General features: G+C 45.4%; 1 protein-coding gene across 1 annotated transcript; it reads right to left on the bottom strand.

Moving 5' to 3' along the window:
• Positions 1 to 2,585: 2,585 nt before the first annotated feature.
• LOC123402759 (transcription factor HY5-like) lies at positions 2,586 to 14,258 on the bottom strand. Its single transcript, XM_045096714.1, has 4 exons — positions 13,966 to 14,258; positions 13,435 to 13,615; positions 3,571 to 3,727; positions 2,586 to 2,993 (listed from the first exon to the last, which is right to left on the bottom strand). The coding sequence occupies exons 1-4, from the start codon at positions 14,045 to 14,047 to the stop codon at positions 2,943 to 2,945; spliced, it is 471 nt and encodes a 156-aa protein (XP_044952649.1). The 5' UTR covers positions 14,048 to 14,258; the 3' UTR covers positions 2,586 to 2,942.
• Positions 14,259 to 25,004: the final 10,746 nt, after the last annotated feature.

Below are 25,004 nucleotides of genomic sequence, written 5' to 3'. Positions count from 1 at the left end.
ACTATCTCCTCCATGGCGTGCAATCCGAGTACTCCCATCTCCGCGTATTCGTCTGTCTGTGTTTTCCCAACCTATATGCCACCATGGACAACAAGCTCCCCCCCACGCTCTTCACCTTGTGTTTTTCTTGGTTATCCACTAGAACACAAAGGCTACAGGTGCTACGACCTCACCACTCGTCGTGTTATTGTTTCCCGTCACGTTGTGTTTGACGAAACAGTATTTCCATACCGCCAACCCACACCGACCACAAAACCCTTACGTCCATAGAAGATCCCATGCAGCTCCACCCATCCGACCGAATCTCTTGGATCCTGCGCCTTCCTCCTCGTCCGGGCCCCATGCGCCACTCCCTCCAGATTCGCCCCGCACTACACCCACCACCGCGTCTCCCGCTGCCGCGTGTCCCTTCACTGCTGGCCCGCCCGAGCCACCGCACGATCTGCCTCGTTTCACCCGCCTGGCCCCAACGACTCGACAGCCGCCTCCCACCCACCACCCGATTCACCTGTCATGCCAGCCTCGTCTGCAACGCCAGATTCCTCTGCCTCCTCCTCAGATTCATCGCCAGATCCCCCTGCCAACGGACCAGGCGACCCCACCAGATCCACCTCGCATTCCGCTCCATCCACTCCAACTGTGCCACCTATTCCTCCCCATGCATTGCCGGTACAGCCACCCCGCAACGCACACCGCATGTCCACCCGTGCCAAAACCGACTATCTCATGCCCCGTCGCCTCTTCCTTGCGGATGCCAACTCCACCACTATTTCTCCCATTCCACCCACCTATAAATCAGCTCTCAAAGACCCCCATTGGCACCAAGCTATGTTAGACGAATATCATGCTCTAATGGATAACTTTACTTGGTATTTGGTGCCTAAGCCTGCAGGTGTTAACATTGTCACGGGCAAGTGGATATTTCGTCACAAGTTCAACCCTGATGGCTCATTGGCATGGTACAAAGCTCGGTGGGTTGTCCGTGGATTCACTCAAAAAGAAGGTGTGTACTATGGTGAAACATTTAGTTCGGTGGTGAAGCCATCTACCATTCGCGTGGTGCTCAGTATTGTTACCTCTTAGTCATGGCCAATCCATCAACTCGATGTCAAGAATGCATTCCTGCACGGCGACCTCAATGAGACGGTGTATTGCTCCCAACCGGCGGGCTTTGTGGATGCTTCTCGACCTAACCATGTCTGTCTTCTTCGCAAGTCCCTATATGGCCTCAAACAAGCTCCTCGCACATGGTTTCTCCGGTTCCAAGCATTCCTATTGTCATTGGGATTTCGAGCTTCCAAGAGTGATTCATCTTTGTTCATCATGCATCACGGCACCTCCTTGCCTACTTGTTAGTCTACGTGGATGACATCATTCTTACGGCTAGCTCCTCCACCATCCTTACATCCGCCATCAACTCCCTCAAGTCCGAATTCTCCATGTCGGATCTTGGCCCTCTCCACCATTTCTTGGGCATCAATGTCACCACCAACACTTCCGGCCTCTTCCTATGCCAACAACAATATACCCTTGAGATCCTCGAGCGCGCCAAGATGCTAAACTGCAAACCTGTCTCCACACCCATCGACACCAGCTCCAAGACCTCTTCCCGAGATGGCCACCTCCTCTCCAATCCCACCCACTATTGCAGCTTGGCCGGCGCACTACAATACTTTACTCTCACTAGGCCTGACATCACCTATGTCGTTCAACAAGTTTGCTTATTCATGCATGCTCCACGCGACACTCACATGCAACTTGTTAACGCATCCTCCGATACTTACAGGGCACCTCCCACTATGGCCTCCAACTATACAACTCTTCCTCCATGGACCTTATTGCATACACTCATGCGGATTGGGCGGGTTGCCCGGATACACGTAAGTCTACCTCCGTCTTTTATGTGTTCCTTGTTTCTTGGTCCTCCAAGCGACAGCCCACTATTTCCAGGTCCAGTGCCGAAGCAGAATACCGGGGCGTGGCAAACTGCGTGGCCGAATCATGTTGGTTGCGCCAACTTCTCCATGAGCTTCGTCTACCTCCCACACGAGCAACAGTGGTGTATTGTGACAACATCAATGCCTATTATCTTGCATGCAATCCGGTGCAACACCAACGCACAAAGCACATTGAGATTGACTTACACTTTGTCCGAGATCGGGTGGCGCTTGGCGAAGTTCGCGTTCTTCACGTTCCTTCGAGCTCTCAATTTGCTGATGTGTTTACCAAGGGAAGCACATTGAAATTGACTTACACTTTGTCCGAGATCAGGTGGCGCTTGGCAAAGTTCGCGTTCTTCACGTTCCTTCGAGCTCTCAATTTGCTGATGTGTTTACCAAGGGATTGCCATCGCAACTGTTCACAGACTTTCAGTCCAGCCTGAACATCCTGCCACATGAAGTTCCGGCTGAGGGGGGTGTTAGACAAAGTCTTGTGTGCTTACTCTCCCCACATAACCATCTCTCAGAATCAATCAAGGAAACATCTTTCCAACTGGAGGGAGTATATCGTCGAGGAGTCATCAATCTGCAGGAGCCATAACATGGCAGGGCTGCATTGCTGACACCGGATGACAGATGTGCGCATTTTCCAATAGTAGAAAGTAAATTATCCAACAATAAAATGTTTGGATTGTACTTGTAGATACATAAAAATGATAGTACAGATCATATGTTAAACCACCCAAAACTAATTTTCTGAAATTATTACTGAAGTGCAACACGTAGTGCTGAACTTCATAGAGTATGATGGGGACATCTCTGAAGATCTACACAGGTTTTTGACCCCAGTTTTTGAGGTTATCCATTGGTCAGAAAGCTTCCAACCATTTTAAGTTCGAGACATGGTGTATTTTGGGATCAATCAACGCAGCTATATTCGATCCTAGGGCTTCTTTGATTCTGCTGTGAAAATTCTGCGAATCGACCCTTACAACTTCTGTGCTATTGACCCTCACTTGGCCCTCTTCTGCTCACAGTGGTGTTCTTCAGGATCTGCACAACAACCAACAGCTCATTCAGGACATGTTTTATTTGTCCATCATCAGACTACTTATAACCAGTACGTAGCAAACAAAAGCTTTTGAGTACCCTTTTGATGGTATGATTCTAACTTTTTATGACCTAGAGAATCCGATTATTTATTTATTTTTGAGAAGGAGGATATACCTAGAGAATCCGATACCGTAGTAAAAGAATGTGAACCGCATGTATAGCAGCAGCGACTACTGATCGTAGGCAGTTGTATTCGATGTCCTTTAAAAGTGAATGACTTGTATAAAAAAGCTCTTTTTTTTAAGAAGACTTGTACTCCCTCTGTAAACTAATATAAAAGCGTTTAGATCACTATAGATCACTACTACTTTAGTGGTCTAAACGCTCTTATATTAGTTTACGGAGGGAGTATAAGAAAGCTATGAGACCTTCAGAACTGTGATCAACGTCAACCGAGCTTACCGATAAACATGATGCATGAAATAATCTGTGTGCAAAACTGAACCACCCCCTTATAAAAAAAAAAAAAACTGAACCACCCAAATGAAGAGGAACAATAAGGATAAGCCAAAGGTACCTGTCGGAGCATCTGGTTCTCATTCTGTAGGGTGGAATGCCTCTCTTCCAGCTCCGAATTCTTCTTCTCTAGGTCCTTCACCTTCACCTCCAGATCGCCCAAATAAGCTTTCTTCCTCTCCCTTGCCTGCTGGGCTGATACCCGGTTCCTCAGCAACCTTAACAGATCAATGACACGCAAATAAGCACATATTTAGGATTTAGACAAAGTCTAATTTCTTAATAATAAAGAATTAATAATAATCATCATAGATAATAAACATGTTCATGTAACACCAATACAATGATCTACACAAAAAAAAAAACACCAATACAATGAAATTGAGTACAACACGTAGATAATTTCTCCGTAATTGACAATATAAGCTTCTCATTTTAATTCTGTAATAAATATTACGATAGAAATGAAGCATACCTAAATAACGTCTTTGTGGACATATTATGGTTATATTTCTACAGGAAAGGCACTAACCTTACTCATATCAACAAAATATTTCTGAGATAAGTCGAGAGCACTTACTGATTTTCTTTCGAACAGGAGGATAACCCCTAGGTTGATGTACACTGTCATATATTATTAATGCGTTGGATTTTGTGGCCATCACTGAATCGGGTAAACGTGATTTCCAGACACGTGATCTTGACCACTTTTCATGTGGTTAAGATTATGTATGGCATGTCTTACCCCCTCCGGGTGGTGAGGTGGAATCTTGCTTGGCATCCACTCGACATACTTGGAATCTTGCTTGACAATCCTCACCCCATGTTAATCGGGGGGATTTAAATATCTTTTGACATCAGCAAAACAAATTGATCGGTTTGACACTAGATGGCCTTTCCTCTTCAATGTTGTTATTGATAGCTTGGACCTGCGGGGCTCCTATGTCTGGTCAGTCGTCAATACACCTGGGCCAATAACCGATCTATTCCAACTTATAAAAAACTTGACCTGGTGCTAGTAACCACCGACTGGGAATATAAATATCCCCTTGCCTCAGTACGGGCACTAGAAAGAACTGAGGCCTTACCTGATCATGCTCCAAGCTCTAACACTCCAAAGTTTAAATTCGAAACTTCTGGCGGTAGTGTGGCTATCAAAATCAACGATGATGTTGGCAACTATTTTCATACTAATAAGGGTCTTCGCCAAGGGGATACCATATCCCCTATGTTGTTCAACATCACGGCCGATATGTTAGCTATTCTTGTTGAGAGGGCTAAGATGACCGATCAGATTAATTGTGTTATTCCCCATTAAGCCTGCCTATTTTACAATATACGGATGACGCTGTTCTTTTTATGGACAATGATTTAGATAAAGCAAGAAAGCTAAAGCTTCTTTTATTCGCATTTGTCGAGCTCTCTAGTCTCAAAATTACTTTTCATAAGAGCGAGCTTCTCTGCTTCATGACATTGCATAGTCTGTAGCTGAGTATGCTTACGTTTTCGGCTGCCAGCTCAGGCAGTTCCTGATTCGGTATCTCGGTATTTGGATTCACTATCGCTGCTTAAGTATCGCTGAGTAGAAGCATATGGAAGAGAGACTTGAGAAATGGCTAGCCAGCTGGAAGGCCAAACTCATGTCATATGGGGGGTGATTAATTTTGATCAATTTTGTCCTCAACAATATGGTTCTACCCGGAAAGGGGTTCTTCAACGTTTGGATTACTTTAGATCCAGATTTTTCTAGCAACGCGATAACGAATCCAAGAAATATTGGCTGGCTAGGTGGACTATATTATGCCGCCCTAAAAGCCAAGGGGGCCTTGTAATCAAGATATTGTGATTAAAAACATCGCTCTTTTGAGTAAATAGCTATCTTGGGATCCCTATTCACCACAGGCGGTTAACAATTAAAGAATGGAAATGTATTGAAGAAAGATTTGAAAAGAAACTAAGTTGCTCGAAGGGCAAGCTTATGTCATATGGAGGCAGGTTGGTTTTAATAAACTCTGTTTTAACAAGTCTACCCATGTTCCTTTTGTCTTTTTTCGAGATACCTATAGGGGTACGGAAAACCATGTTCCTTCTGTCTTTTTTCGAGATACCTATAGGGGTACGGAAAAGACTGGATTTTTATAGATCTCGTTTCTTTTGGCAAACTGATGAGAATAAGAAAAAATACAGACTAGCACGTTGGGATATGATTTGTAGACCCAAAGACCAGGGGGGTTTGGGAATTGAAAATTTAGAAGTAAAGAACAAATGCTTGCTAGCAAATGGTTGTATAGAATATCCACAGAGACAGAGGGTATGTGGATTCAAATTTTAAGAAATAAGTATCTAAACTCAAGAACTCTAGCTCAAGCTACAATTAGACCCAATGACTCACCTTTCTGGAAAGGGTTAATGAGGACAAAGATTAATTTCTTTCAAAGAGTGAAATTTATTGTAGGGGATGGTACCTCAACAAGATTTTGGGAAGATACTTGGCTTGGGGATACACCACTTGCTTTACAATATCCCATGCTATATAATATTACACAACGTAAGCAGGACTATGTGTCCACAGTCTTACAATCGATACCTATAAATATGCACTTCAGGCGAGCTCTAGTAGGAGCACGTTGGGAGGCATGGATGCATCTGGTAAGAATACTTATGCAGGTACAACTATCAGATCATTCAGACAGCGTTCGATGAATTTTAACTGTCAATGGGGTATTTTCAGTAAAGTCCATGTACACAGATCTGATTAATTCAGGACCTTTAGCTAGATCGTTGCATATTTGGGATATTAAAGTGCCGTTAAAGATTAAAAAATTTATGTGGTTTTTACACAAAGGTATGGTATTAACCAAAGATAATTTAATTAAGCGTAGTTGGAGAGGTAGATCGAATTGCTGTTTTTTGTGATCAACATGAAACAATTAGACACTTGTTCTTGGAATGCCCTCTCGCAAAACTACTTTGGCGCACTATCCATATAGCTTTTAATGTGATCCCACCTACGTGTATCAATTCAATTTTTACAACGTGGCTCAACGGAGTGGACGTTAAAGTATCTAAACTTATTAGAATTGGGATATGTGCTCTTTTGTGGGCTATATGGAATACCAGGAACGACATAATCTTTAATGGTAAGAAATTCAACAATTTTTTGCAGGTCATATTCCGAGCAACGTCCTGGATCCGTATGTGGTCATTACTTAGTCTTGCGGACAACAGGGAGCTTATGGTTACTGGGTGCAACCGATGGGAGATGGCCGCACGGGTTATCTTCAACCGGTTTGGATGGCGTGCTAGTAATAGACTAGGTGTATAGGCATCGTAGTCTGCTATTAGTTACGCCGGATGTGGCAAGTTCTTAAGAGTTGGTTTATTTTTAGATTCATTTTATTTTCAGCTTTCAGACTTATCTCGAACTATGTTGTTACTTTGGATTTTTAATAATATGGCTGCATGCATCGATTGATGTAGAGGCCGGGGGCTCGTTTCCTCCTTCTCAAAAAAAAAGGTATACGAATTACTCACAAAGAATGGAGTGTGGCAGGAAATCATTCATAAAAAGTACGTGGGATCCAAAGCCATTTCTCAAATTCATTGAAAACCCGGCAATTCACATTTCTGGTATGGTGTCATGAAGGCCAAGGAATTCTTTTTTCAATTTGGTAATTACTCAGTTATGGATGGTTCTCAGGTTCGATTCTCGGAAGATATCTGGCTAGGCGCCACCCCACTTATGGTGGGGTACCCTAGCTTGTATAGCATTGTCACACATCAATTTGTCACGATCAAACAAGTCTTAAGGCAAGAAAACCACGATATTTCTTTTTGGAGGGACCTTTTTAGCCCTCGCCTGGTAGCATGGAAAGTCCGTGTACGATGCAATGGCTCATAGTGATGTTCCCGTTGATAACAAAAAAATGTGGAAGCTAAAAATACTTCTAAGAGTGAAGATATTTCTCTGGTTTTTAAGCAGAGGGGTCATCCTAACTAGAGATAACCTGGCACGACGTAACTCGCAAGGTAGTAAGACATGTACATTTTGCCAACATGACAAGTCTATTAAACACTTTTTTTACTATAAATTCCCTCGTGCGGTATGGGCTATTGTTAAAGTAGTTGGAAATCTACCCCCATGTAGTGCACCTAACATGTTTGACAATTCTTGTGGGGACGACTGACTTATGTTGGGCATTGTGGCTTACGAGGAATGATGTGGTTTTTAATAATAAATATGTTTCTTCTCCTATGCAGGTTATGCATGCATGTACACAATGATTCCGTACTTGGTCTATCCTACAAAGACCAGGAGCGTACAGCGAGTGAGGTTTTTTCCCTTCATGAATGGCAGTGTAATTCCCAGATAGGATCTCTTTCACCCTAGGCTGGGTTGATTTGTTTTTATTGTAAAACAATGTTTATTTTTGGGTCATTTGGACTTGATGTTATGCAGAGGCGGAACATTCTTTTGATGCGGTTGTGTCACCTTGGTAAATCAGTTCAACGAACTATCGTTTATAAAAAAAAGTATTGATGCCAAAAAAATCGGCTTACATAACTTGAAATAAAAATATCAGGAGGCTAGCCTCTTGAATTGGCCTTGCGATGGTCATGTTCTCCCATATCCACCACAATCAATCGCTGGGGACAAACCGCCGACAAAAGAAGTAGGAGGTGTAGTGAGAAGTATGCTAGTCCTGAAGAATGCCTTCAAGAAGGAACTGTCATACGTGCTCCGTTGTCTGATCCAACCAAAGATCGAACTTGGGATTATAAACCCCAAAGGAGAGGTTTGAATCAACACCTTCAACAAGAGCATGTCACACACATGTTGACCTAGCTAAACAGGTGAGACCTAGAAACATCTCTACTAGGTGAAGCTTTCTCGCTAGCTCGATCTCGGTGCTCAAAGAGCCCAAGGCGCACCCGCATCACTAGAAAAAGGACGGAAGCAGGTTGAGGACATCACTACCTCACATCCAACCATTTTCGCACCACTTTTGATCATCCTTGTTGGGGGAGTGAGGATGTTGGATGGAGGGTTATGACGAGATTAGCAATTCCCTGTATCCGCACAACACTCATGAAATGGTGAAAGTGCATCTTCCATAGTACTCAAGTTGATTTTGATGATTTACAATAAAAAAAGTCATTTGATAGGACTGTAAGAGCCTCTACAACCAGACCTTGCAAATCCGGCCCCTCAAACGCGCGCGGACGCGCCCGATCAGTGATCGAACGTGTTTCATATTTGTCCGTCCACGCAGCCACACTCCTCATTTTTCTTCCTCATATGTCCGGTAACTTGTACCTGATTGGAGAGGAAGAGAGAGCAGGAAAAGAATGAATAAAAAAAGAAAAAGATGGTCCCGGGTGGGATCGTGTCCTATGTGGCGGACTCACCGAGCGCGTCCGGGCGCGTCCGCGATCCCTCATATCCTCCCCATATTTGGGATGGATATGAGGGTTCGCGGACAACCCGGATATATAAGGACGATATGAGGGGTCCGGCTGGGTCACTTTTTTCTTTCTCTTTCCTGTCCGGTCACTGACCGCGCGCGTCCGCAGACGTATGAGGAATCATTTGAGGGGTCCGATTGTAAATGCTCTAAGGTCATCTCCAATGTCGTCCATCGTACCTTCCATAAACGTACGGACCGTGCTGTCCAGACACTGTGTGCCCTATAACACCGTCCATCAAACTTCTACACATCCGAATTTCCGCAAACCGGAAGAACACCTGGGCGGGATGCGCGGGCGTCCATACAACCGCCATGTTGGCTCCAACACTGTGAGCCCACACAAAAACCCTACCCGGAGCCCCGCTTTTCTCACTCAATTCCTCCACCCTCTTGCCAGACCTCCACCGCTCCATGCGAGCGCACACCGACTTTCCTATGCCTCCCTTCCACCCCTGGTCAGACCCCAGGTAAATATGCCCCTTACATCATCCATGGTGGAAACCACGCCCAGTAAGTGTTTGGCCAAATGTCATTGCAAAATTTATTGACATTTTGATGTTCACTTTAAAGCAAACACGATGGATTCAGCCGTTGAGTACTTCTATAGAGAGTTCATGGATTCGTCCTCATCAACTAAGGACGAATATGAGGATGAACCACCCATGATGCATATGACATGGTTTATGTTATTACCTTCATATTACAAAGTATCATATATGTAGTATCATAAATGCCTATATTTATTAGCTTGTAGACTCTTTTATTGGGAAACGCTATGTGATGGTAACCACCATTACAGCATGATTAATAGTATAGCCAGGTGCTGGCTATAAGCCATTACCATATATTTCATCTTATAGCCAACATGTAAAATAGTTGATTAAAAAAATGTACTATTTTTTATTATATGACCCATGTTTCACCGTCACAAAGTGCCTAGGAGCACTTGCTAGAGTTGGCTCTTAACTAAAAGCCCATTTACCTTCTCTCTCCTCTTCTCTTTCCTCCAACTAAGCAGAAATATACTATTTTATTTTTTATAGCCTGCCGACTCAGCTTTATTGTGCTTGTTCTCATATATTTTCTCACTTAATACAATGGCCCTGTTTGGATCCATGGGTTAGTTTGGGTTAGTTTGGACTCAACTAACCCAAAAACATCCAAACGGAAGGGTTAGTTTTGGTTAGATGCATCTAACCCACACAAAAAAACTAACACGATGGAGAGGTTCTTATTTGGGTTAGAGTTAGATTTTTTTTTTAGAAAAGGAGGTTAAACCCCCGGCCTCTGCATCAATCGATGCATGCAGCCATCTTATTAATTATTCCACAAAGGTCTAACAAGAGTATACATCAAACCACCCAAAGCCACCACTCACACCTACAAACTCGATAATGTGGAGTGCTCTCACTCCGCATATCTAAGACCGGTGTTGTTTCCAATCCATCCACATAACGTATCGGGAACAACAGACGGTGCAGCACACCTAAAACGCACACCTCACGCACACGTTTTACCAGCCGCCATCATCCTCGAACCAATGACCCATCTTCAGGAAAGAGATCCGCATCATCCTTGCCAGTCCAATCATCCGTCGGCGCCACCACGACGCCCAACGGCGCCACCGCCCTGCGCTCATCTGTCCAAATGCGAAGACTCCGGGAGATCTGTCGTGCGTAGCACCTGCCAATCAGGCATGACTCTGCGTAGCACCTGTCGGCCAGGCATGACTTGACAGCTCCACCGAAACTCCGTGCAAGACGAAGCCGCTCCACCTCCTGCCTCAGTCTGCCAGCGCTGCTCCACAAACGATGCTCCCAAGAGAGAAACAATACCGCAGTACCGCCATCGTCCGATCTGGAAGACCAGATCCTAGGGTTTCCCCCGAAGCAGTGCCCACCACCAGCAGCCGTTCAGGACCCACACAGTGCCCATCACCACTCAGCCCTCAAGGCGACGCCTTCAGGAAGGTCACGACATCAAGAACGCCGCCGCCGCCCACCGGAGTTAGGGTTTTCACCCGAGAGCCAAGGAAGGGGAGCAGAGGAGCATATGTATACCGACGTCTCCAAACAGAATAACGGCGCCCTTGAGCGTCGTCGGCGGCGCGGCCGGCCTGGGCCAACCAAGGGGTTTCCCCCAATCCGAATCTCCTCCACTGGCTTCACCCGCCGGTAGGGCCCCGACAACCACGCCGGCACCGCTAAGAATTCGCAGGAGAGAGGCCCACATATCAGGACCTGGGGGCGCAGGTGGAGATGCGGGCAGCGGCCGACGAAGAGGAACAACACACCTCCAAAACGACGCTTCCAAGAAAGATAGCAGCACCCGCGGGCGTCGCCGTCGCGGCTCCGATGAAGACCGGAGCAAGGATTTCTCCCGGAGCTGCGTTGGATATCCACCGCCACCGACCGCTGAGCATGGCCGCCACGCACCAGCCAAGGCCACTACACCGCGCGCCCTGGACACTGCTCGTGCCCAGCCGACCAGCGCAACCTCGCCCGGCTGCCGCTCCCTACCACCAGGGCCGAGAGCCTCGCCAGGCCCCGGATCCGCCCTCTGATTGGCGAGATCACCGGATCCCGCAACCGCCGACGCGAGGCGCCGCCGCCATAGCCCGAGGGCCAACGCGAGGGGCCCCGCCGCCGCCATCCCCGGGGCGCTCGCGGCTTCGCCGGCGTCCCCTCCGGCAGCGGCGAAGCGGGATGGGGTCCGGTGGTCCTGCTTGTTCGCCGTCGGGGCGGACTGCTGGCTGGAGGTCAGGGCTCGGCGCAAGGGGATGGACGACGGCGGGAAGAGGAGATCGTGGCGGTGCACGTCGGCGCGAGGAGGTCGGGGCGGCCGAAGGAGGAGGCCGGGCCTGGCGGCGCGGCGCGAGGAGAGGGGCGGCGGCGGGGCGGTTGATAGGTTTCCGGTGCGGTAGAAAAAGAGAGATAACTCCTTAGATGGGGCCTAGAAAAAAGTTATTTTCCTTTTCCTCCACCACCCCAAATCCTGGTTAAAGGAGTAAAATGATTAGAAAACGTGCATTTATTGTCAATCTAACCCTACCGTCCAAACACCTCTTTGGTTAAAGTTAGTTCAGGGTTAGTTCACGGTTAGAATCTAACTCTACCTCTAACTAAGTTAACGTATTTAGACAGGGCCAATGTCATGCCACTAATATGCCTTGTTCGCATTCCATGAGGATGCGTGTTACTAGTTATGTTATTCTCACTATGACTACTATTACATAACTGTGAGATGGAAGTGAAGTGCATTTTTCAACATATTGTACTTCCTCCGTTACGGTTTAGAAGGCGCGGTTCCGTTTACATGCATTTTCAGAATAGAAGAGGATTAAGGCGCGTGACATTTAATGCTTGATTAATTAGAAGTACTAGTAGGCTGCATGCAGTCCTCGTTTAGTGGTTGTGTGAGTTACTGTGCATTATCTTCTCAAATAGTTACGCGTATTGTGTGAGCACTTGCAAAAAAAATTCGAGCCAATCAAAATTCATCTTGGTTTGAGAGATTGCTCACGTGCACCTTCTAAACCGTGACGGGAGGAGTAACTTGGGTGTAAATTTGAAGCCTCGACTCCAAAACCAATAAACTGACACCCCCATTGTTCTCCAAACAGTTTTTGCTTTCCTCCAAATCCAAATTAGTGTATTTATAGGGGTGAGTATGTACATGTGCGTTGTGACCGGTCTTGCATCTGTATTGTGTTTCTTGAAAGAAAAATAGGATTTTGCATGACGTGTAATGCACTAGTCCTTTTTTATTTTTGAAAATAATGTCCACATGGACAAAAAGTAATAATCATGTAGTTTATTTTTGAAAAATATTATATTTTTTAAATAAAAATCTTAGGAGATTATTAAATAGAGAAAAATCTTAGGATTACATGATTAAATGTCAAAGTTAGTAACAACCACAACAACAGAAGCTCAAGTCGTTCATTATGGCCACTTCCACCAGCACAAAGTGACCCAACTTGTACGAGCAGGAGAGCAAGGGCGAGAGACGGCCAAACCAACCATATACTTCCTTTATACCTAAATTTACTTTTTTCGAACTATAATTATTTAGGTTCAAAGAGAGTAATATTTATTCAGAGACCTGGATTGATCCGTATCACAGTTTCGTTCTTATCTAGACCAAGAAGAGTCTTTTTTTTTTTTTTTGGCAGATGACCCAGAAGAGATCTCTTTAGGAGAAAGAAAGGTCCACAAGAAAATCATTTTTGTTTCCAACTTGGATCCACGAGCAATCTTGGTTTGTCTCTAGACTCAACAAAGGGGACCTGTGTATATGCATGGCGTGGTTTCGGACTTTCGGTATGGACCATCAGGAGGAGTACAGGACCACCATGCCATGCATTGAATCCAAAACATGCATGGCAGCATGGGCACATAGGAGGCATTATCCCCATTCAGAAACCCAAACTGAATTATGCAGCATGAAGTTCGTACCTCTTGAGGCGCTTGTGCTCCTTGTCAGCCGGGGTGCGTCCGCGGCGGCGCGCGCTGCCTTGCGCGTTGGAGGACTGGGCACGCTCCGGCCCGTCGGCTTCCCTCCTGCCGGACGTGGACGCGCCGCTTGGCCCCAGGCCTAGCTCCGGCACCGTCCCTATTTCGTCGTCGCTCTCCATCCCTGCAGTCCAACGAACTCAGCTTAGCTCAGTTCACTAATCCAGTTCTCATGTCGGTCTTTTCTTTCTGCAAACACAAACGCGCATAAACGCACCGCTGAAATGGGTGCAAAGCTTCTTTCCTCAAAATGCCCAGTTAAAATGACGTGAAGTTCGACCCAAGATTATAGTAGAAAAGTACAGTATAGAACATGCATCTCTGGCAAGTGCCTCAAAATGGGTGAACTCTCTCTCTGAGGCCCGGCCCAGTGAACACTACTCGGATTATCGGAAGGCGCAGCGCAAAAGAGTTTCAGGAAGCGATCGAGCTAAAACAGCATTGCAAAAGGAGAGGATTGAAGTGCTAGCTTGCCTTCCTTGTGCTCCATGTGGTTGCCGGAGCTGGACGACCTCTCGCTGCTCGAAGGCCGCGAGCTCTCCCCCTGCTCCTGCATTCTCTCCCCGCCTCTCTCGTCCCTCCCAATCCCGAGGAAAACGAGGCTACCGCTGCTCCTCTCTTCCTATCTTGTGCTCCTCTTCCTCGGCTCCACCTCCCAGCTGCTACTTGCTTGTATGGACCATGAGAACTTCTTTTGTCTTAAGGCGCCACAAAGCGCAGGTATTTCACGGATCAGCCCCTGCGAAGGCACACGCGTTCCACACAAGCGCTCGCCAATTTGCATTACAGTCCTTGTACAGCAGGAAGGAGGCTCAAACGGGAATTCCGCGGCGCGGAACGGGGTTTCACGTAAGATGGAGCTTCGGGAGATGCCATTTATTGGCCCGAAAGTTCCATGGGGTTTGGGGTTTAGCGGGGCGATCCCAGCCACCCAACCCGCGAGGATCGCACGGCTGGAAACTGCAGGTCGTGGCCGCCCTGGAGACCACCCGCCCGGAGTCGCGATCCACAGGCGTGGAGACCCGCTACGTGGAGGCGCGGAGACCTTTCCGCCTCACGTGCCACGCTGACGCGCGGGCCATTGGCCACGTGGTCCTACCCCGTCAGTGAGCTGTCTCGATAGATCGGGGCGCTTTCGCCCGAGGCCGCCGCGCGCGTGCGCGTTTGCTCGGGGCTCGCTGGCGCCTCGTCGGCCACGCAGAAAAAGAAGCCAAATATCTATCGCACGGACGCAGGTGGTGGTGCCTTTTCCATATCGCCGTCGTGGAAGTAATGCTCCCCGGAAGCTGTGATCGGGCAACAACGGCAGCGTGATCATCGTCCAACGACATATCCCATGCCCGAATCGATGGCACTTGTTGCGCATCTTGCAAATGAGGAGATATTTTAACTTTGTCGATTTAGCTAATTTAATAGAGCGTGCCCGGTTCATCGAAGTCGTGCATTGTAGATGCTCGATTGCTCTCGGTCTAACTCTGAAGATAAATGCGTCAGGATATCTATACGATGGTTGATAAAATATTTTTATTTTAGATTTTTTAAAAATATTTTTATCTTAAATCTTATATGTAATTTAGGAATAACAATGAAATCATCTTCATAGTGGGTTATCATAGACTTATCTTCAATACAAATATGCTAAAACTTGACTGAGTTTTAACAAGGTCTGAGTCGACTGAGTTTTAATATGTATTCCATCACGACCGCAAACTGAAATTTGTTTCGCGAGAGGGTAGTGCGAGAGGGCGGGGCAATTGCACGTGTACACTTGGCATGCAACAACAAGTGTCACCCCCGACTGCAATTCCATGTCTTCCGTCATGATTGCAAATGGACATTTCTTTGTCGAAAGGCGAAGGGTGAGGGTAGGGGCAGTTGCATGAGTACACTAGGGATGCAACTGCAAGTGTCGTCCTAATTGCAATTGCATATTTTCCATCACATCCACAACTAAACTTTGTTTTGTCAAATGGAGGTAGGAGTGGCACAATTTCATGTCTCGCACTAGGCATGGGACAATTTCATGTCTCGTACTAGGCATGCAATTGCAAGTGTAGCCCTCGACTACAACTGCATGTCTCCTAATAAAAATGGACATTGTTTTTTAGAGGATGATTCTCATTGTTTAAACGCGTGTTTGTCTTATGTGTTTTTATCTTTCTTTTCTGTTGCGATAATGTTGTTGTAAGGGATGCACACGGGCCTTTTACTCTTGTACGAGCGGCCATTTTCATTAAAGCATCTCAAATTCGTGTTTTTTGTATTCTTATTGTTTCTCTTGTTTAACGTTTCAATTTTTATTTTATCTTTTCCAGGTTTTTAGTTTTTGCCCTTTGTTATATTTTCGTTCTCTTTTTAGGAAATATAGAAAAATAATATGTTTTTTATTTTATTTATTATGTATTACCCTTTTGTTCAAATAATGATGTGTTTTCATTTTTCGTCTTTCTGCTGCATCATCTTATTCCTTTTATTTTGTTTATTTACTTATTTATATTTTGAAGTGATAGACATTGTTCACTTTACGCTTTCTTCTTTACGTTGACATCGATGATTAGCTTGTGAATCCAGACAACATTCACGATTCTTTGGGAGGGTTGTTGTAGATTTTCACGCACCTCCAACCATTTTAGTAGATGTCTATACCCGCACATGTTTAACTTCCGTTTGTTGTTTCCATGCTCTGAATGTTGGGTCATGAGACCCCTGCTTGTAACATTATGCTATGGTGGCTCTTCCGAGTCTATAATAAATACTTGAGTCATAGAGTTATGTTGTGATGCCATGTTGTATCTACACATATCGTGCATATTGTGCGTATGTTTGAAATGCACTGGTATGTGTGGGATTCAACACCTAGTTGTGTGCCTATGGTAGCTTTCTTTATAGGAAAATGCCTCTTTGTGCTTCCACCAAGCCCTGGTATCTTGCTACTACTCCAGACACATTGATTCATCGACATGTATCCTTCTTTGCTGTTGTGTTTGTTCCTACGGGAAAATGTCACACGGTGTAATGGAGTCTGTGTAGCTTGCTATGAATCATCTACACACGTTGACGGCAAAAATGCCACGCGGTGTAATGGAGTTCGTGTAGCTTGCTATGAATCGTCTACACATGTTGATGACCGACACCTGCATTGTTGGGATATGTATGCATGTTCCTGTATGGTTATACTACTTGAGTCTATAACTAGTCATGTCGACTCGGGTTCCCTGACATATGGGTGCTAGCGACATATTCATACGTGAGCCAAAAGTCGCAAACGGTCCCGGACAAGATAAGGTGGCAGAGATAGAGCTTACCGTGCGTGAGGACACAAAGGTATATGATGTGGTACATGCTAGATTAGTATTACTTAGGATCGGGGTCCCGACATGAACTTTGATAAGGGATGCTCAAATATTTCACAAAATTAATTACCTAGTTCTCCATTAGAAAAACACCTAGCCCAATCCCGCAAAAATCCTGGAGAAATCCCTAATCCAACAGCATGAAGAAAGACTACGCTGATAGGCATTAGCAAGGGGATGAAACAAAATGCGGTGTCATTCGTGGGCTGCAACATGCGTCGTCGAGATAGCAGATTTGGGCTGACCAGGGTCGAGAACGAGCAACTATACAACATTGCGAATGAGGACGAAGGGGAGAGGGCCGGAGGTAAGGGTCTGCGTAGGAGACGGTTCGTAAATATGAACCATGTGTAATTAATGCCATTATGATAACTCGATCAAAGTGTACCAGAATCCTAAATTCCTTCTTCGTTAATTTAGTGCATCTACAAACCAAAATCACAACTATAGTATACATGTGTGATGGGAGAGGTGTGGATTGTCATTTGATTGTGGTGCATCCTACGGTGCGCATGCACGATTCGTGTGGCTGGGGTTGTGGCCAATGAGAATGCAATGCACAATAGGTTGAATGCACACGGTTCTAGAAGGCACATGACCTTCACAAAGTAACCGTCTGCCCAAACAAATCACAAAGTTTGAAGGGAAACCAATATTTCCATGTCCGTTTCTTCATGATTTATTTTCTACGATCAACATACCCCCTACAATGTACCGTGTTCAAATTTGACATTTTCCGGGCTCGTTTACTATATTTAGTCTTTTATGTGCACTTTCTAGGCATTTACTACTCATAATTAAAGTTTAAACATTATGTACATGATAAGGTGTTAAAAATGGTCGAAAAATCATAATTGTTTCATCGAATAACTTTTCATGTATTTTAGAGTAAATTAGTAGAATTTAAAAGGATATCTGTGGGAAGAGGGAACCACATATGTGTCATTTATTGATTTTTTTTAACTGTAGAAAAATAGAAAACATGCCCAAAAACAGTAATACATGTGTGAATAAATAGATCACAATGTGTCCCTAGCAAGCCTCTAGTTAGCTAGCTCGTTAGTCAATAGATGATCATGGTTTCCTGATCATGGGCATTAGATGTCATTGATAACGGGATCACATCATTGGGAGAATGATGTGATGGACAAGACCCAATCCTAAGCATAGCACTAGATCGTATTGTTCGTATGCTAAAGCTTTTCTAATGTCAAGTATCTTTTCCTTCGACCGTGAGATTGTGCAACTCCCGGATACCGTAGGAGTGCTTTGGGTGTACCAAACGTCACAACGTAACTGGGTGACTATAAAGGTGCACTACGGGTACCTCCGAAAGTGTCTGTTGGGTTGGTACGAATCAAGATCGGGATTTGTCACTCCGTGTGACGGAGAGGTATCTCTGGGCCCACTCGGTAGAACATCATCATGAGCTCAATGTGACTAAGGAGTTAGTCACACGATGTCGTGCTACGGAACGAGTAAAGAGACTTACCAGTAACGAGATTGAACAAGGTATAGGTATATCGACGATCGAATCTCGGGCAAGTTCTATACCGACAAACAAAGGGAATCGTATACGGGATTGATTGAATCCTTGACATCGTGGTTCATTCGATGAGATCATCGTGGAGCAAGTGGGAGCCACCATGGGTATCCAGACCCCGCTGATGGTTATTGGCCAGAGAGGTGTCTCGGTCATGTCTGCCTGTCTCCCGAACCCGTAGGGTCTACACACTTAAGGTTCGATGACGCTAGGGTTATAGGGAATTGTTAAACGAGGTTACCGAAAGTTGTTCGGAGTCCCGTATGAGATCCTGGACGTCACGAGGAGCTCCGGAATGGTTCGGAGGTAAAGATTGATATATAGGACGGATGATTTCGGACACCGGAAGTGTTTCGGGCGTCACCGGTAACGTACCGGGACCACCGGAGGTGGCCCCGGGGGACCACCGAAGGGGGGCAACGACCCCGGGAGATAAGGTGGGCCAAGTGGGGGTGGGAACCAGCCCCTAGGTGGGCTGGTGCGCCTCCCCACTCAGCCCAATGCGCAGGGGAGAGAAAAGGGGGGGGGGGAAACCCTAAGCCAGGTGGGCCTAAGGCCCACCAGTTGGTGCGCCACCCCCTCCTCCCCCTCTGGCCGCCGCACCTCCCATATGGGGGGGCTGCCGCACCCCCTAGGGTGGGAACCCTAGGGGTGGCACCCCCTCTCCCCTTCCCCTATATATATCGGGCACTTTTGGCGATTGAGATACACGGTTTTTCCTCTCTCTCGACACAGCCCTGCTCCTCTCCCTCCTCCTCTCTGCCGGTGCTTGGCGAAGCCCTGCCGGGAGACCTCGTCTCTCCATCGACACCACGCCGTCGTGTTGCTGGAGTTCTTCCCCAACCTCTCCCTCCTCCTTGCTGGATCAAGGTGCGGGAGACGTCACCGGGCTGCACGTGTGTTGAACGCGGAGGTGCCGTAGTTCGGCACTAGATCGGAATCGCTGCGAGTACGACTCCATCAACCGCGTTCTAGCAACGCTTCCGCCTAGCGATCTTCAAAGGTATGCAGATGCTCTTACCCCTCTCTCGTTGCTGGTCTCTCCATAGGAAGATCTGAATATGCGTAGGAAAATTTTGAATTTATGCTACGTTACCCAACAGACATACACACTCTTCATATATCGAACCATCACCTATGAAGTTTCATTGTTTGGAGAGGGAAATCACCATGTTTTGAAGGGAACCCATATTTCCTTGGTCGTTTCTCCTTGATTTATTTTCTACGGTGAGCATACCCACTACAATGCACCATGTTCAAATTTGACATTTTTTCGGCTCGTTTATTGTATTTAGGATTTTGTGTGCACTTTTCTAGGCATTTACTTCTTACAATTATATTTTGAACAATCTAAGCATGAAAAAATGTAAAAAATAGTTCTAAAAGTCATTATTGTGGTAATGAATAACATTTCATCTATTTTATAGTAAATTAATATAAATTTGAAGGATACGTGTGGGCACAGACAGCCATAGATGTGTCGTTTATTAGTTCCTTAACTCTAGAAAATGGAAAACATGCCTGAAAAACATGATACCTCATAACCCACAAGTGTAGGGATCGTTTGTAGGCTTTTTAGATAAGTAAGATTGTCAAACCCAATGAGGAGATGAAGGTAAAATTAATATTCTCTCAAGTTCTATCGACCACCAATACAACTCTACGCACGCTAATCCGTAGTTTACCTAGAACAAGTATGAAACTAGAAGTACTTAGTAGGTGTAATAGATAATTTTGCAAGCTAATAAAGAGTAAGTAAATAAGAGTTAAGGGTTGTTTAGATGAAGATTAATTGAGTTAGTTGTTTAGTAGAAAGCTTTTTTGTAACGCAAGAGAAATATTGTCCATAGGCAATTGGATATAACACAATAGATACTTACATATGCAATGAGGGAGAGTCATGCGCTAACACACTTTCCATACTTGGATCATACACACTTATGATTGGACCTCTACCAAGCATCCAGAACTACTAGAAATCATCAAGCTAAACCCTCTCTCGTTGGACCTCGTGTTGCTGGAGTTCTTCCCCAACCTCTCCCTCCTCCTTGCTGGATCAAGGTGCGGGAGACGTCACCGGGCTGCACGTGTGTTGAACGCGGAGGTGCCGTAGTTCGGCACTAGATCGGAATCGCTGCGAGTACGACTCCATCAACCGCGTTCTAGCAACGCTTCCGCTTAGCGATCTTCAAAGGTATGAAGATGCTCTTACCCCTCTCTCGTTGCTGGTCTCTCCATAGGAAGATCTGAATATGCGTAGGAAAATTTTGAATTTATGCTACGTTACCCAACAGTGACATCCGAGCCAGGTTTTCTATGCGTAGATTCTATGCACAAGTAGAACACAAAAGTTGTGGGCGATGATTTGTCAATTTGCTTGCCGTTACTAGTCTCATTCTTTTCCGGCGGTATTGTGGGATGAAGCGGCCCGGACCGACTTTACACGTATGCTTACGTGAGACTGGTTCCACCGAGAGACATGCACACCGTGCATAAAGGTGGCTAGCGGGTGTCTGTCTCTCCTACTCTAGTCGGATTGGATTTGATGAAAAGGGTCCTTATGAAGGGTAAATAGCTTTGGCATATCATCGTTGTGGCTGTCACGTAGGTAAGAAGGCGTTCTTGCTAGAAACCCAAATCAGCCACGTAAAACTTGCAACAACAATTAGAGGACGTCAAACTTGTTTTTGCAGGGTTTGACATGTGATGTGATATGGACAAAGTTGTGATGTTGCATGTATGATGTATGAGATGATCATGTTATTGTAATAGGTTTCACGACTTGCATGTCGATGAGTATGACAACCGGCAGGAGCCATAGGAGTTGTCTTAATTTATTGTATGAGATGCAAACGCCATGTGCTTACTACTTTTACTCCATTGCTAACGGTTAGCTATAGTAGTAGTGATAGTAGTAGTTGGCATGACGACTTCACGGAGACACGATGATGGAGATCATGGTGTCATGCCGGTGACGATGATGATCATGTGATGCCTGAAGATGGAGATCGAAAGAGCAAAGATGATAATGGCCATATCATGTCACTATATGATTGCATTGTGATGTTTATCATGTTTTACATCTTATTGCTTAAAACGACGGTAGCATAATAAGATGATCCCTCTTAAAATTTCGAGAACGTATTCCCCTAAGTGTGCACCGTTGCGAAGGTTCGTTGTCTCGAAGCACCACGTGATGATCGGGTGTGATAGATTCTAACGTTCGCATACAACGGGTGTAAGCAGATTTACACACGCGAAACACCTAGGTTGACTCGACGAGCTTAGCATGTACACACATGACCTCGGATACAAGAGACCGAAAGGTTGAACATGAGTCGTATGGTTGAATACGATCAGCATGGAGTTGCTCACCATGGTGACTAGTCCGTCTCACGTGATGATCGGACACGGGTTAGTCAACATGGATCATGTATCACTTAGATGACTAGAGGGATGTAGATTTAAGTGGGAGTTCATACTTAATTTGATTAAATGAACTTTATTGTCATGAACTTAGTCTAAAAGTTGTCTTTATAAATATTGTAGATGTCCAACGTCAACCTCAATTTCAACGCATTCCTAGAGAAAAACAAGCTGAAAGATGATGGTAGCAACTATGCGGACTGGGTTCGCAACTTGAAGCTCATCCTTGAAGGAGCTAAAAAGGATTATGTCCTTGATGCACCGCTAGGTGACACTCCCGCTCCCGCGGCAGCCCAGGACATTCTGAACGTCTGGCAAACGCAGAGTGATGACTACTCTCTGGTTAGGTGTGGCATGTTATACAGTTTAGAAACGGGGCTCCAAAGGCGTTTTGAGCAACACGGGGCATATGAGATGTTCCAGGAGCTAAAGCTAGTTTTTCAAGATCATGCCCGTGTCGAGAGATATGAAGTCTCCGACAAGTTCTTTAGCTGTAAGATGGAGGAGAACAGTTCTGTCAGTGAGCACATACTCAAAATGTCTGGGTTACACGGTCGTCTGACTTCACTTGGAGTCGAACTTCCGGATGATGCTATAATTGACAGAATCATCCAGTCTCTCCCACCAAGCTACAAAGGCTTTGTGCTTAACTACAACATGCAAGGGATGGAGAAAACCATTCCCGAGTTGTACTCGATGCTCAAGTCTGGAGAAGTAGAAATCAAGAAAGAGCATCAAGTGTTGATGGTCAACAAGACCACTAGTTTCAAGAAAGGCAAGGGTAAGAAGAACTTCAAGAAAGACGGCAAAGCTATTGCCGCGCCCGGTAAGCCAGATGTCGGGAAGAAAAAAAAAACGGACCCAAGCCTGAGACTGAGTGCTTCTATTGCAAGGGAAAGGGTCACTAGAAGCGGAACTGCCCCAAATACTTAGCGGACAAGAAGGCCCGCAACGTTAAAGGTATATGTGATATACATGTTATTGATGTGTACCTTACCAGCACTCGTAGTAGCTCATGGGTATTTGATACCGGTGCTGTTGCTCACATTTGCAACTCAAAGCAGGAACTGCGGAATAAGCGGAGACTGGCCAAGGACGAGGTGACGATGCGCGTCGGGAATGGTTCAAAAGTCGATGTGATCGCCGTCGGCACGCTACCTCTACATCTACCGTCGGGATTAGTTTTAAACCTTAATAATTGTTATTTAGTACCAGCTTTAAGCATGAACATTGTATCAAGGTCTTGCTTAATGCGAGACGGCTACTCATTTAAGTCAGAGAATAATGGTTGTTCTATTTATACGAGTGATATGTTTTATGGTCATGCTCCGCTGGTGAATGGTTTATTCTTGATGAATCTCGATCGTGATGTTACACATATTCATAGTGTGAGTACCAAAAGATGCAAAGTTGATAATGATAGTCCCACATACTTGTGGCACTGCCGCCTTGGTCATATCGGCGTTAAGCGCATGAAGAAGCTCCATACTGATGGACTATTAGAGTCTCTTGACTTTGAATCATTTGACACATGCGAACCGTGCCTCATGGGCAAGATGACTAAGACTCCATTCTCAGGAATAATGGAGAGAGCAACCGACTTATTGGAAATAATACATACTGATGTGTGTGGTCCAATGAACATTGAAGCTCGCGGTGGTTATCGTTATGTTCTCACCCTCACCGATGATTTGAGTAGGTATGGGTATATCTACTTGATGAAGCACAAATCTGAGACGTTTGAAAAGTTCAAGGAATTTCAGAGTGAGGTTGAGAATCAACGTGACAGAAAAATTAAATGTCTACGATCTGATCGTGGAGGAGAATATTTGAGTCACGAGTTTGGCACACACCTAAGGAAGTGTGGAATCGTTTCACAACTAATGCCGCCTGGCACACCGCAGCGCAACGGAGTGTTTGAACGTCGCAATCGCACTTTATTAGATATGGTACGATCTATGATGTCTCTCACCGACTTACCGCTATCATTTTGGGGATACGCATTAGAAACTGCAGCATTCACTTTAAATAGGGCACCGTCTAAATCCGTTGAGACGACACCGTATGAACTGTGGTTTGGCAAGAAACCTAAGTTGTCGTTTCTTAAAGTTTGGGGCTGCGATGCTTATGTGAAGAAACTTCAACCAGAAAAGCTCGAACCCAAAGCAGAGAAACGCGTATTCATAGGATACCCTAAGAAAACTATTGGGTATACCTTCTATCTTAGATACGAAGGTAAAACCTTTGTTGCCAAGAACGGATCCTTTCTAGAGAAAGATTTTCTCTCGAAAGAAGTAAGTGGGAGGAAGGTAGAACTTGATGAGGTAATTGCACCCCCTCTCGAACAAGATAGTAGCGCAGCGCGGGAAGTTGTTCCTATGGCGCCTACACCGACTGAAGAGGAAGTTAATGATGATGATCATGAAGCTTCGGATCAAGTTACTACTGAACCGCGAAGGTCCACAAGGGCACGCTCCGCACCAGAGTGGTACGGCAACCCTGTGATGGAAATCATGTTGTTAGACAATGGTGAACCTTCGAACTATGAAGAAGCAATGGCGGGCCCGGATTCCAACAAATGGCTTGAGGCTATGAAATCCGAGATAGGATCCATGTATGAGAACAAAGTATGGACTTTGGTGGACTTGCCCGATGACCGGCGAGCCATAGAAAATAAATGGATCTTCAAGAAGAAGACTGATGCAAACGGTAATGTAACCGTTTACAAAGCTCGACTTGTCGCAAAGGGTTTTCGACAAATTCAAAGAATTGACTACGAAGAAACTTTCTCTCCTGTAGCGAAGCTGAAATCAGTCCGAATCATGTTAGCAATCGCCGCCTTTTATGATTATGAAATTTGGCAAATGGACGTCAAAACAGCGTTCCTTAACGGAAACCTTAAGGAAGAGTTGTATATGATGCAACCAGAAGGTTTTGTCGACCCTAATGGTGCTAAAAAAGTGTGCAAGCTCCAGCGCTCCATCTATGGGCTGGTGCAAGCATCTCGGAGTCGGAACATTCGCTTTAATGAGGTGATTAAAGCGTTTGGGTTCATACAGGTTTACGGAGAAGCCTGTCTGTACAAGAAAGTGAGTGGGAGCTCTGTAGATTTCCTCATACTGTATGTGGATGACATATTATTGATGGGGAATGATATAGAGATGTTGGAGAGCATAAAGGCCTATTTGAAC

Source organism: Hordeum vulgare, chromosome 6H, assembly GCF_904849725.1.
Source record: "Hordeum vulgare subsp. vulgare chromosome 6H, MorexV3_pseudomolecules_assembly, whole genome shotgun sequence".
NCBI classification, from domain to species: Eukaryota; Viridiplantae; Streptophyta; class Magnoliopsida; order Poales; family Poaceae; genus Hordeum; species Hordeum vulgare.
This window is presented reverse-complemented; position numbering and strand designations above follow the sequence as displayed.

What these genes read in the sequence shown, in the direction of transcription:
- LOC123402759 (XM_045096714.1), bottom strand. Translation starts at nt 14,047, where the DNA reads ATGCAGGAGCAGGGGGAGAGCTCGCGGCCTTCGAGCAGCGAGAGGTCG. An exon ending in GAGCACAAGCGCCTCAAGAG is followed by an intron (nt 3,728 to 13,434) that starts GTACGAACTTCA and finishes TGATCTGTTAAG; the next exon opens with GTTGCTGAGGAACCGGGTAT. An exon ending in AGAACCAGATGCTCCGACAG is followed by an intron (nt 2,994 to 3,570) that starts GTACCTTTGGCT and finishes GTTGTTGTGCAG; the next exon opens with ATCCTGAAGAACACCACTGT.